The 13,301-nt window shown below is 54.1% G+C and overlaps 2 protein-coding genes across 7 annotated transcripts in view; one reads left to right on the forward strand and one right to left on the reverse strand.

Moving 5' to 3' along the window:
• SCTR (secretin receptor) overlaps positions 1-4,776 on the forward strand; it is an 89,120-nt gene extending 84,344 nt beyond the window's left edge. For 5 of the 6 annotated variants that reach the window (XM_082689841.1, XM_082689842.1, XM_082689845.1 and 2 more), the window contains exons 12-13: positions 3,196-3,237; positions 4,332-4,776. In XM_082689841.1, the coding sequence (XP_082545967.1) occupies positions 3,196-3,237; positions 4,332-4,502 (213 nt within the window). In that variant the 3' untranslated portion in view covers positions 4,503-4,776. The remainder of the gene's footprint in view (positions 1-3,195; positions 3,238-4,331) is intronic. The other variant, XM_082689843.1, reaches the window with a different exon arrangement.
• Positions 4,777-5,395: 619 nt separating this feature from the next.
• TMEM37 (transmembrane protein 37) lies at positions 5,396-12,814 on the reverse strand. Its single transcript, XM_082689848.1, has 2 exons — positions 12,673-12,814; positions 5,396-7,573 (listed from the first exon to the last, which is right to left on the reverse strand). Exons 1-2 carry the CDS (start codon positions 12,691-12,693, stop codon positions 7,001-7,003), a joined length of 594 nt encoding a protein of 197 aa, XP_082545974.1. The 5' UTR covers positions 12,694-12,814; the 3' UTR covers positions 5,396-7,000.
• Positions 12,815-13,301: the final 487 nt, after the last annotated feature.

The raw sequence follows: 13,301 nt of genomic DNA on the forward strand, positions 1-13,301 counted from the left end.
AAAAAAGATGAAGGATCAGTGAAAAAATAAAAGTCAAAATTGAGTTCAGACAGAGAAGCAAATTCAAATTCAATAGAGTACTATGAAGGCAGGAGAGATGGGTCATACATTTGGTTTGGAGCTTTTCAGTAGCCAAAGCAAAGACAGAAATGCAATCCATTCCAAGATTTACAATTTTTGTTAATGGGAACAGCCAATTCTTGGGGAAAGCCCAGATATGATAGGCTTTAGGGCCTGAGAGAAATTTCTCTCTGGGGGATTTTCCTCAAGAAACCAGCCTGTCCTCAACAACACTGATTATCCTGCAAAGTCCTCTCAGGGGGGTAGGCTTTGGTCTCAGGATGGGGCTCAGAGTCTCCCTCAGTCCCTGAATTCGGTTCAGGGTCAGGGGGTCCTGTCAGGGTCACCCTCCTTTCACTTTCCAGAAAGGACCCATCACTGGGAACACATTCTTGAGTGGAGTCCAGTCTTGTCCTAACCCTGCCTTCAGACCCCACTCCAGGGCTGTCCCCTCTGCCCTCACTGGGCATCTCCTGTGCACAGCACTCCCTGCCAGGGCTTCAGGCCTCCAGAGAACCCAGCCTCTTGGGTAATCTTTGTTTCTGGACCAAGGAGCTTTCAGGCCCACCTGCTCCTGTACTGTGTGATGAGGCTGGACTCACACAATGGCCCATTTAGCAGGTGTGGGGGTTCCAGGTCCACAGGAATGGAAGACCTCGACCTGGCTTCCAGAAATGGGTAGTAATCCCACTGAGAGCACGGAGACTCAGGTCGGCCTCCCCACACAGAAAGGGTACTTCCTGTCCCCTGGAGTTGGGGCTGGTGGTTGGGGCCCAGGCCTGCCAGTGAAAGCCATTTGGCTTCTAAGGAAATGATTTGTTGAGAGAAAATCAAAAGCGCCTTCCCAATGTTCCCATAGAAATGTTTACACAGGAAACGGATCTTTGACATTTTTTTAACATTTGTTCACATACAAACATATATACCACTTTATTATATATTATACATGAATATTCTCTATATTTTTAATATTTTAAAATATATATTTTATAATTATATTTGTAATATATATTTATATACTACATAAAATAAAATTTAAAATATTTTATATATAATATCTAAAATATTTATAATATATATTTTATATATATTTAAAACCCTGTATTATAGAAAATGTTTCCCATATATTAAAGCAAAGAGAGTAGTCGTAAACCCCATGGGACCACTGCCCACTCCAGGCCTAGCTGGTTCCATTTCTGTCTCCATCTGCTCCCTTCACACCTTCCCCCATCATTTTAAGCACATCAAAGGGATGGTTTTACTCAAATGTAAATATTCTAATATGCATCTCTAGAAGACAGTGGCTTAAAGAGCAACACACACAGAACCACCATATATTATCACTGTCACAGGCTTCCAGAAGCTTCCAGAAAGTTGATCTTTTTCTGACTGTAGAAATAATACTTATTGTAGAAAATCTGAAAAATAAGGAATAGTTAAAAAAGGAAAGAAAAAAATCATCTGTAATCTCATGACCCCAGAAATAACTGGTTAAAGTAATGGTGTGTTCACATCTAAGCTCTAAGTCTCTTTCCTACCCAGGAAGACACACACACAAGGACAGCCCATTCAACTGAGGCCACACTGTGTGTGTTTTTTTCTGTCTTGCTTGTTCTAATTCTATCTTAACTGTTGTGAACATTTCTTCACATCATTAAAGTTCTCCCAAGACTTCATTTTTTAGCAGTTGTATAAAAACTGGAATTTCTTAAACTTGCTGGCCTGTGGATACTTGGGGCACAACTAACTTTCCCTCCCTCGGGGCTCCTACCCTCACCTGAACTGTGCAAATGTGTCCCAGGACCTCGGAGGCCCGGGTACCGCTGGGCCTGGTGAGAGGTGGCCCCCGCAGCCAGCAGCCGACCACCAGCTCTGGCCGAGCACATATAGCACCTGTCCTGCTGAAACCCCTGTGACTCAGTTTCTTCCCGAATGAGACAGGGGTCTTCCCTGTTAGGACTTTGGCAAGGACTAAATGAAGCACCTGGAACCCAGAACCCCCCAAGTATGCAGGCCAGGCCGCCTCTCAAAGCCTTCCACACCCTCTAGACAGTGGTTTCCACCTGGGAATGCCCATTAGAACCATCTAGGAGTTTTCAAAGCTGGTATACTTACATCATCCCCAGACATTTGGACTCAGGGCCTGGATGGGACTCGGAAGGGGGTGTTAGGGCCTCCTGAGATCAGAGCTAGGCCACCCAGGTCTCGGGGTGGGGGTGCTCACCAGCTGGGGAACCCTCATGGCAGAAGGGTGGGCAGGGGTGTTGGAGGAGGGTCCCTGAGGTGGGGAGCAGGACCAGCACTGCAGAGACCCTGCCCATGGCTTATGGTCCCCAGCAGGCCTCTGGGCCTCCAATCCTGCATCTCAAGACTGGAGTCCCTGCCCTGGAAGAGCTCCATGCCAGGACTGGGGGACAGGGGAAGGTACTCCTGGGAAAACAGGAGCTCCAGGTACTAGGGAGGGAGGGTCCTAACAGGGACTGACCCCTACCCCGTAAAGTATATACAGACTCAGGGCCCCTAGCCAAGGTGATGTAAGCAGAAAAGTCACAGCCCACTCCTCACTGGTCAGAATCTACACTTGGGCTTGGTCCTGACATCATGCTCACACATCCGTGTTTCAGTCTGAACTGTTGCCCATGTCCCAACTTCCAGCTTATCTGGAAAATGAGCCCACCCACAGGGGGCACAGGGTGTCCCATGGGCTGGCCCCACCCCCTACCTGAGGGACAGGTGCACAAGAGGGGCCACCTCTCCCTGTTTCTCCCAGATGGCCCACCTTATTAATTCAGGTGACTTGCCCAGTCCCCACGGGCCCAAGTTAGCAGCTTCTCTGAAATCCCACGTGCTCGAGGCCACCAGGGTGGACCCAAGCCCCACCCCAAGGAGCTGAGCCCGATGAAGCCAGCACAGCCAGGGGCACCATGGCGACCCAAGAAGAGGTAGTCCCAGCCACCTCCCGCCCCCACCAGCACCACCACCACCACCACCGGGGGTGAGAGGTGTGGGAAGGTTCTGGAGTGCTGGAAATGAGCCTGGGACTGGCAAGTGGAGGACATGGGAGGAGGTTGGAGGGAGGAGGCCGGGTGCTGGAGGGCCTCCCCTGACCCCCCGCTGCCTCTGACCCCTCTCCAGGGCCTGGTGGTGGCGGTCCTCTACTGTTTCCTCAACGGGGAGGTGAGTGAGCTCGGCTGCCTGGAAGGAGGAGCTCCCTAGCCTCGGGATTCCTGCTCAGAAGATCCCTGGGAGGGCTGGTGGGGAGAGATGGATGTGTGGCTGGGGGAGGCCTGGGTCTCCAGAGCTCACTTCCTAGGAGCCCTGAAGCACTAGGAGGCCCAGTTAAAACAATTGCTGGGCCCTACTCCTCCCCACCCTGTCTCTATTTCTAATTCTGCAAAAGGATTCTATGTCTGGGTTGGAGCCTGAAAATGTTTAACAAGCATTTAACGTGTAACAAGGCAATTCTTATCTTTGAGCGAGTCCGTGAACTAGAGACAAGTGCAGGCACCCCAACAAAAATCCAGGCTCCTGACTGTTCTGCTGCTTGCCTGATGGGGGATCCTGCTCACTGTCCTTCTCTGGGCCTCAGTCTTCCCATCTGTTAAATGAGAGACTCAACAATGCCATCTCTGACACTCAGTTGCTCACCGAACCTCACAGGAGTGTTGACTCCTTGAGTGGGCTGCACACTTAACCTTGAGGTCTCTGCCCTAACCCAGGGCATTTCGGTTGGATGGGGACACACACAAGCCATGTAACCCACATTAGTCAAATAGTGCCTCACCCAAGGCAGGCTTTCCTGTAACAGCTGACCATTTATCTGGTTCGCCACACTTGAATGGGAAGAACATCTTGTTTTCCAGAAAGTCTAGCCTGAAGCCTGGCTTCAAAGGTTTGGGTTGTTACAGCTGGGGACTGTGAAGGACAGTTCCAGAGAGCAACTCCAGGGTCCCCAGATAAGGTCTGAGCTAGGGTGGCTGTATGAGAATGGGTCCCATTGTCCTGGATGATGATCTGGATGTTGGGAGTCCTAGAATTTGTGAGACCACCCCAAAGCCCCTTCGTCAGGACACACGCTGTAAGGTGACAGGTGGAGGAAGTGTCCAGAGGAGAGGGGGCCCTTGATCCATACTGGACATTGGAGCTGGAAACGGCCCATCTGAGTGGCCTGTGGGAGAGGGGAAGGCAGGACCCCCTGGGCAGGAGAGGCAGGGCCCGTCCCAAGGACCTGGGTGTCTGTCTCCATAGCTGACGTTTGGTCTCTGGGGCAGGTGCAGCTGGAGGTTCAGAAAAAGTGGCGCCAGTGGCACCTTCGTGAGTCCCTACTGCGCCCCATGGCCCTCAGCTCCTCCTTCAGCAACGGCTCCAGTGGCCTCGCCCACAGCACCAAGGCCAGCATCCCAGAGCAGAGCCGGGCCACCTGCAGGAACAGTGTCATCTGAGAGTCTGGAGCAGGGCCATCCACGGGACAGACGCCAAGGCGGGTCAAGAGGAGGCCAGACACTGCTGCGGGACAGTCCCGGACCCGTCTTCTCAGCAGACATCACCTGCTTTCTCCTGTGACCAACCGTCCACCTCCCCTGAGCCTTGGGATGGGCAGGGGGCTCTGCTGATAAGGTTCCTTAGAACTGAAAGGAATGAGGACACATGGGGCAGGAAGAGGGCCCAAGTCAGGGGCTCCAGAAGAAGACAGGGAAATAAATGGTAGCTGGGACAGGTTTGGTCTGTAACTGCCCACTCTTTTGGCCCTTGAGACAAAAGTGAAGGATGACACTCCCACTCACTTCCCTACTCCTTCCTGGAGTTTCCAGGGTAAGTTTAAAGAGCAGGAAACAGGAGAAATGGAAGACCCTTGGCCCTAGGTGGACCCTCCCTACAACTCACCTGTCTAGTAGCTTGGACCCTACAACCGCAAGACAACTAAATTCATCTGACCAAGTCAGCGAGGCCAAGAGAGCCCCAAGACCCCCAGCTTCCTTAGTAAGCCTAGCATGGTACAAGGCACCCCTCTCCTCCTGCTGCTTTCAGTTATCTACAGCCCTGGGGGCAGAAGAGCTGGGAATGGGACATGATCCCATGGGGCAGAAAAGATAAACAGGTTCACCAAGGTCCCATGACTTGCCTGAGATACTCAGCAAGAAGGGGCTGCAGTTCAGTCTAGCGCCTTTGGTTTCAAATCCCTGCTCCAAGGTTCCATCTGTCTCTTTACTCGGCGGGGGACAGGAGCCTGTCTCCCTGTCTTATGTAGATCTATCTCCCCTTTATTCTCTGGATCTCAGTTCTTTTCACTGTGAGCACTCCCTCCCCACCAACCATGTTAAGGAGGAAAGTGAACTGAACATTTGAACCCTTTTATAAAACAAAGCCTCCCAGTGTTCGGCGGGGAAAGCATTCTGGACAGAAGCCTCAACATAGAGAAGGCATCTTGCTGGTGGGTGACCATGGACAAGTGCCGTCCCACTTAGGGCCTTGGCTTCCCATCTCTGCACCTCCCCACCACAGAGACAAGAAGTTCACCCCTTTGCGCTTGGTGAACACTCCTGGAAGGAATAAAGTTAGGTGCTTATTTCCCAGGGCAGAGAACCCAGCCCGTCTGTTTGATGAGTTCCACTCTCTGAAAAACAGGTTGGCCCGTGACACCTTTCTACAGTGACCTCCATGGACTCCATATATATTTAGGAATCAAAGTTTTTTAAAAACCCACAAGAGACAGACAGGAGCACCAGCCGAGGAGGGGAGCCTGCAATGATCAAGGCAGGGCAGAGACCAAAAATCCATGGTAGGAGTAGCCGCCAGAGCAGATCCGGTGCAGAGGGAAGGCACCAGTGTGGAATGAAATGGCTGAAGGCAGAAACCCCAGCTCTGGGGGCAGAAAAAAAGACACAGGAAAGGGGGCAACTGGTTACCCAGAAATGCACATCTGAGGGTGAGGATGGAAATCTCCACTGGTCCCTGGTCCCTTTCACCCTCACTCATTCCCAGGACGGCTGTTAATCATTACTCAAGGCCTGCTAAGGCCCCTTGATGCCCCCTCACCCCTCCGGAGTTCGACAGGCCCAGATACGTGCTCTTTGGAAATGTGCTCTGGAATAAAAAATGGCACCTGATGCCGTCTTGGCCCTTATCAAAGCCAGACACGCACACACCCTTGCCTCTGGAGGAGGCTATGGGAAGTATTGGAAGGCTAGAGGGCTGTCCTGGGAAGCTTGCTGGAAGGGTTGGGGAAGGATTCCCAGACGGGATAGCCGGCTGCTGGAAGCTCCAGTTGTTCAAGGATTATGCACCCCCACCAACCAGAAGGGCAGGGTTCAAATCGAATCAAATGGTTTGAAAACCCAGCATATGCAAGAAATCGAGGGAATCTTGAATTCTGCGTCCCTGCCATGACCAAGCTACAGCAGGGAAATGTGCCCATAAGGCCCTTTGAGCTGGTGAAGAAAGTCTGAGGCACCGCCTAGATACACTTTGCTGGAGGAATGATCCACTCTGGGCAGCCCCAGGAGACCCCAGAGCCCGTATCCTGGCACAGAGTCAACAAAACAAGTAGGGGCCGCACTTAGCTCTGCAGCCAGCCCAGGTACCGGTTCCCATGCTGCTTGCAAATCTATTCCCATCCTGAGAAGAAGGATTCAAGAAAAGGGTTTTTTTAAAGTGTTACTTTTTCTAAAACCAACATCCTACTAACTTGGCTATGCCTGGGCAGTTGGGGGCACGGAAGCACAATCCTGGCCTCTGGCCCCCGCAGGCCAGCTGCAAAGGCTGCTAGGCTGATTCTGGCCAACCACCCGAAAGGTTATTGGCTGAGAGACAGCAGTTTCAAGGTCATTGCCCCACCCTCCCGCCGCTCCCCCTACCCCCACCGGAGGTCTCCTGTTGGGAAAGTCCCATCTTGACCACACTTTCTTGCAGAAACCAAAGTCCTCGGATTTAGGAGGGGGGCCTAAAATTTCCTTGGTTGGCCCCAGGGGTGGGTGATGCTGCTTAAGTGCAGGCCACTCATGGCATTCAGAAAGAAGAGGAAGGAGGCCGTGAACTCGCACCAGAACATCAGGGTGAAGCCAGTGAGCGTGACATGGTTCCAGAGGAGGATCACGAAACTCAGGAGGCCTCCGGAGGAGAGGATGAAGGAGATGAGGAGGACGACAGAGCCCATGGCCCACTTGCGCCGTGAGTGGAGGTCTTCACACACCTGGGACACCATGAGGAGCTCTAGGCCCAAAATGGCAGCCACCACGGCCAAGGCGCCCACACTGCGGGCCAGGACCATGCCCACGGCCAGCCCAGGCACATGTGCCCGACTCAGGTCTCTGAGACAGTGTGTCCCCGTCTGGTTGGAGGAAGTGCAGAAGTGCCAGAGCCCGAAGAGGTGGTCTCCATCCAAGAGCCAGTAGCCATCGCAGATGGAGACAGAGGAGAGGACCAAGGCCAGGGCAGCGCAGACAATGATGAGGACCCGGATGAAGGATTCCAAGAAGGGCCGCTGGGGCCTCCTCTGGGCCAGCAACCTCTGGGCCTGGAAGATATCACGGAGGGCATGTCAGGAAGAGGGCCCTGCTCCACCCCTCCAACCTCTTCAGGAAAAACTCTTATCCATGCCCCCAGCTTCCCAAAGCCTTAGTTTCTGCTGTAGTTGCCTTCAAGGCCCAGAATGCCAACCTTTGCAAGTAGCTTCTGTCCCCCCTCCTCCTTGCCTTTCAGCAAAGACCCACCTCCTTGGGGAGGCTTTCCCCCATTCTACCTGCTCCCTGTCCTCCATTCAAGACCTAGAAGCACCAAATGTCCCAACTATTCATCAGGCATGAAAAGTTCCCTGACCTTTCTTTAATGATCTCCACAAATAAGAGACCCAAATTCCATTGACTAGCAGGTTGGCAGATCCTAGTCGGTTCTGAATTCAGTAAACTTGTCAGGCCAGGCTAGTGTGACCTTGAATTTGCAGTACCCCCTGGGTTTCTTTGTACACAAAACAAGAATCTGAGCACCGGATTATTAGTATTTTTTTTTTAATTAGCATGCTAATACAAGCTACATTCCCCTTCTCCCAGGACTTCCCAGTACACTTCAGTTTTACCCTAATCTCCACCCAGCTGGTTCTGCACGTACCAGACTCCATGTTATTACCTTGTTTTCCTCAGTACTGAAAATGATGTTTGCACTTTGCCCTTCAGTCTTGTCCAGCCTGAACCTGAACCCCACCCAGAGTTTGTCAATCAGTATGTCTGTCTAGTAGCTTCTGGGCATGGAGAGGTCGCTGAGGCCCTTTCCAGCCCTGAAGGGTGCACCCGCCCCTCCCTTCTGGAAACTGGGCCAGGCATCCAGTGAGGTGTCCCTTATCTCACAGCCCTGGGACACCAACAGGTATGGGTTCCATCCCCAACCAGAAAGCAAAAGAAGAAAAATATTGCAAAGAGTCAAACTCCTTACCACTGCTTACAAGCCCTGCTTCTTCTGCCCTGCCTCCCTCTCCCACTTCTCTCCCCAGCACACTCTTCCTGGCCCCTTTGCTCAGAGATAGCAGACCCAAAGACAGACCCAAAAGACCCAAAGACAGACCCAAAGACCCAGACCGAATGACAAAGCCTTTTTCCTCAGACCTACTGGCCCCTCCACCTAAAAGGTTTTTCTCCAGGCTACTTCCTTCTCTCCAGTCTTCGTGTCTCTGTAGAAATGTGCCTTCCTCACAGAGAGCTTTCCTGCCTCCCCAACCCCACCCAAACCAGGTCTCTTCCTGTCAGGGGCTCTGTCTTCTTCACGGTTCAGACCACCAGTCATCCACTCCCTTCTGACTTGTACTGATTATATATTGCCTGTTGCATGCAGACACTGTGCTCTCCAAGAGGGCAGGGCCCCCCAGTTAGGCATCCCTGGTCTGTGGCGCAGAGCCTGACCTGGGCATTCAGTGAGCGTTTGAGTGGAGCCGCAGGATGAATGAACAGTCATCGCCACCACTGTCCCCGCCATCCAAAGCTCTCTCTCAATGAGTCTCCTGCCCGGTCATAAGTTACCCCCCCTTTACAGCGTATATGGAAGAAACCCAGGCGACAGCCCAGTCTGGGAAGCAAGCAAAGCGGGGAGTCATGCGCGGGGAAACCGGACAGGGACTACGTACAGTGTGCTCCCTACACCATGTATGAATGGAGGCTTCCAAAAGCAATCGGTGGTAACAGAAAGCAAAGCCATGCTCCAAGGAGACTCTTGCTGTCACAGCCCCAGCAGGAACATCAGGTCGGTGGCTAACCTGCCCACCTGAGCAAGAGTCACTGCTAATTTCAGCCCGAGGGATAAAAGAATAAGGTCCTGGTTTGCTTTCATCACTTCTACCAAAGCAGGGCCCTATTTTACTCAAACCTGTGAGACTGGTTGAGTAGGGAGCTCCACCGGGGGTATGTAAGGAGGGAAACTATGTCACGCAGAGGTCAGATGACCTCCCCCACGTCACTCACCTAAATCACAGTAAAAAAAACCGTTACGCTGCCTGCAAAACTGTATATTGTACAGGGCGTGGGATGCATCCGGCCAACACAGTGACCCAACACACAGTGATGGGGGCCTTTGTGTTAGGGGCTCAGTATGACTGGTGAGGGAAAGTAGTAGACAGTGCAGAGGGATGCCCAAAGCAGGGTCAGGGCCCTAACTCACACCCCACACAAAGGCAGCCTGGCACGTTATAAAGAACACTCCAGTGGAGTCGGCTGTGGTTCTCCAACAAGGACCCCTTGCTTCCTAAGCGGCTTCCAGGGGCTGAGATGGGGCCAGAGGACGCTGAGTGGGCCAGCTAGGACTGCTTCCCCACTTCAACCACAACAGGCCCTTCTTACCTGCTGGAGACACTGGGAGCCTAGGAGTCTATGTTGAATTGCATCAGAAAACAACAGCAACAACAAAACCAAACCAAACGGCTTTTCTGCTAAGAAACAGACTAAGGAAATCTTGAAACTTCTGTGTCTACAAACCATTAAAGGTGTTTGTTCTTGGGTTTGCCCATAGTGTTTCTCTGAGCCTCTCTGGCCCTCGGGTGTCTCATCTACAAAATGGAGTTGGTGACCCCCGCAGGAGACCAAGTGCCAGGAAGTTACCTGGCCAGGTTAGGAGACGCCCCTAGAAAGTCGGTTGGTAAGATTGGGAGATGGGAAAGCCCCAGATGCAAGACCCCAATCAAGTCATGAAACACAGGACACAGGACCCAGAAAACAGGTATGTTCTGTGCCCCACTCAGCACCACCTGTCTTGGGCACAGACTGGACTTTAGTCTCCAACCCTTCAGACACCACACTGAGATCAAAGAGAAAACAGCTCAGGTCATTTCATCTCTTTCCCCTCCCACCTCTGTGCAGGCTTTCTTGTAAACTCTCTAATCACCTAGAAAACTCCCAAGGATTAAATGAGATCACATATGTAAAGGTACTTGGGGACCTCTGATAATACGAGCAACAAGAATAATGCATATTGGAGTTTTCATTCCGTCCTGCCCCTCTTCAGACTTGCAGTGACCCAGGGCCTGAAACCTCCTCCCGGAGGGCAGCTCGCAGCAGTGTGCTCAGCCGAGGGCCAATGGACAAGAGGGAATCAAGGCTGTCTAGAGCTGCCCCTGCCCTGCCGACCTCCAGCTGTGGGACCTTGGCCAAGGCACTTAAATCTCTTTTCCTCTGCGAAAAAATGTGTTTCTCTTTTCCATCTCTAAATCCGAATGATTCTATGTTCAGGACAGGGTCACTCAATATTCCTGCACCACTGAGTCCAATGACAAGGTCTTCTTTTCCTCCATACCCCAGGGCCCCACCGGCTCCCCTCAACCCCACAGGCCCTGCTCACATCCTCAACAACCTCTGTACAGGCTCACTCTGTACAGGCCCAGGTCAAGCCCCCACCATTATTAACCAGAAACTTCTTAGCCAGCTTCCTGAAGACTTGGCCTGCACAGACCCATCGAGCCTGCTTTTTGCTGTCTGCTCTGGCATGCATGCATCCCCTCTCTTGGGGGTTTTCTTACCATAAAGGAAGATACAGCGGTCTTCCTCTGGGTAGGGCAGGAAGAAATTATCACAAGAGCTAAAAACGGCCCCTGGCACAGCTTTAAGGGGCTCGGAAAAGAGCAGCCACAATCAGCGTCTGCAAGGTGCAGCGTCCAGTGCGCCCACCCTGCAGGGGGCAGCCTGTGCTCTATGCCCCCTTATCCATGGCCCTCCCTGTCTCTCCATGCGCTAACGAGGTCCCTCCCCTGCTCCCAGTCTTCTGGCCCCTCGAGGCCCAGCACGCAAAGCCCCACCCTGTTAATCCAGCCAGTCCATTCTGCACCTCTTAATTTAGCACTCACTTCCTCACAGGTCTTCTGAATCCTTGTTTACAAGTCTCTGTCCGCAGTGGACCACGGAGCTACTGGAGGGAAGAAACCACACCCAGTCCCAACCTTCGCTGTGGGTCCCCTTCTCCCCAGGGCCCGTCCCAGACGCTCCCCCTGAAGACACAAGGTTCTGATCCAGAACAAAGAGGAAGCACTTGCTCTCTCTCGCCAGGGCACAGGATGCTGTGTCCCGGCTAGATGGGGTTTGGGGTGGGGGGTGACTGGTGGGTAGGGTTTCTCCTGCTAGTAAAAAGCAGAAAGGGCAAGTAGGATTCGGAGCCAAGAATTCCTGCTTTGAATCTCGATTATGTCGCTCAGCCGGCTGCAGTGGGCTGGCTAATTCACCTCTGAGCCTCAGTTATTTTGTCTATAAACTGGGCAGAACAGCATCTACCAGAGTCAGTGTTGGGGTGCGGGGCTTTGGGCATCTGCATGCAAAGTCAACGAGCCTCTCCCATCGTTAGGATTGTCCCGCCTGAAGACTCGGGACTGGGCGAGCTGGTGAAATGCCTCGGCGGAGAAGTACGCTCTCAGGGTAGCTTAGCTGTCCCGCCACTGAGTTGCCTTTGGACAGCAGCGCGCCCGAGGAAGGGGGCAGGAACGGGTAGGTTCTCAGCCAACTAAACCGTCTTTCATCAGCCTGAGAAATCAAACCTTCGGGGATGCGGGTACCTCCCCTCGCTACAGCCTTCTCTATTAATAAAGTATCCGCGCGCAGCAGAGAGTGCGTCCCCGCGCCAGCCCCCGAGACGCGTCTGGGAGGTGGGCTTTCTAGCCCCTGCGGGAGAAAGTGCCCGCTTCTCCGGAGACGCATCCTCACGTTACAGAAGACTTGCCTCACTTTGCAAGCGGACTGTGCCCATTCCTCCATCCCAGACGCACCCCTCCCTTTTAAAAAGGCTCTGGTGAGGCTCACCACGGTTACAGGTGACCCCAAAAAAGAAGTAGAAAAATCTACTCCAAGAAGCTTGGGAGCCACGGGGGCTTGCGGGACCGCAGGAGACCTCGCGCAGGAGTAGCACTGGGCTGAGGGCATGGTGGGGTCAGGGTGGGGGCCCCAGGTTGCTTCCGGCCCACCTTCCTCCGAGCCCCTCAAGCTCGCAACAGAGCGCTGGCACTACACGGCACTCCCGGCACTCCCGGCACCCCTGTCCTCCCGCGCGGCTGCGTCTGGTGCTCCGCGCAAAGTCCCCTCCGGCCTCCCGGTGGGGCAGAGCCTCGGGGCGCTCGGGGGCAGCCGGCTCAGCGCCCCGCCTGGTCCCCGGGGTTACCTGCACGGCGATGGCAGTCATGCTGCGCCGGGTTCGGTCGCGCGCTCCTCCTCGCGCCCTCCAGCCGCTCCGCGGCCGCCGCTGCTTTGGGTCTGGATCTCTCCCCGGGGGCGGGGCAGAGAGGCTGGAGGGCGGGGGAGAGGGACAGGGCAATCAAAGCGTAGCACTTGAGCCCGGGGCGGGCACGTCTGGCCCCGCCGCCCTTTGCGGCTCGGTTTACGCTGAGTCAGCGCTGGCGGCCCAGAGGAGCCCCCGGGCAGGGGCAGGGGCGGGGAGGGAGGGCTCCGGACTAGGGGGCGCGGACCAGGCCTGAGCCGGCTAGGGTCCCCCGGCCCCCCCCCACCCCCCTACCCCCGCTACCCCCCCTCCAGTCTGAGGGAGGAGGATCCGGCCCTCGCGGGAGAGCTGACCCGGCTGACTTCGACGCCGGGAGTTAACTTCCTTGCTCCTGAACCTAGGGGGGCGACTACTCCTGGGGCTCTGATTCCTCAAGGGAGGGCCAGCCCGGCGCCACACGAGCCGGTTCCAGTCCCAGCTTGTCCGGAGGGGGCGGTAAGGTCCAGAGAGGCGAGGTCCGCGCCCGGGCTCTGCTGCCTTCGTCACCCGCTGTGTGGCCTTGGGCTGCTTGT

Source organism: Mustela nivalis, assembly GCF_964662115.1.
Source record: "Mustela nivalis genome assembly, chromosome: 11".
In the NCBI taxonomy this organism is placed as follows: Eukaryota; Metazoa; Chordata; class Mammalia; order Carnivora; family Mustelidae; genus Mustela; species Mustela nivalis.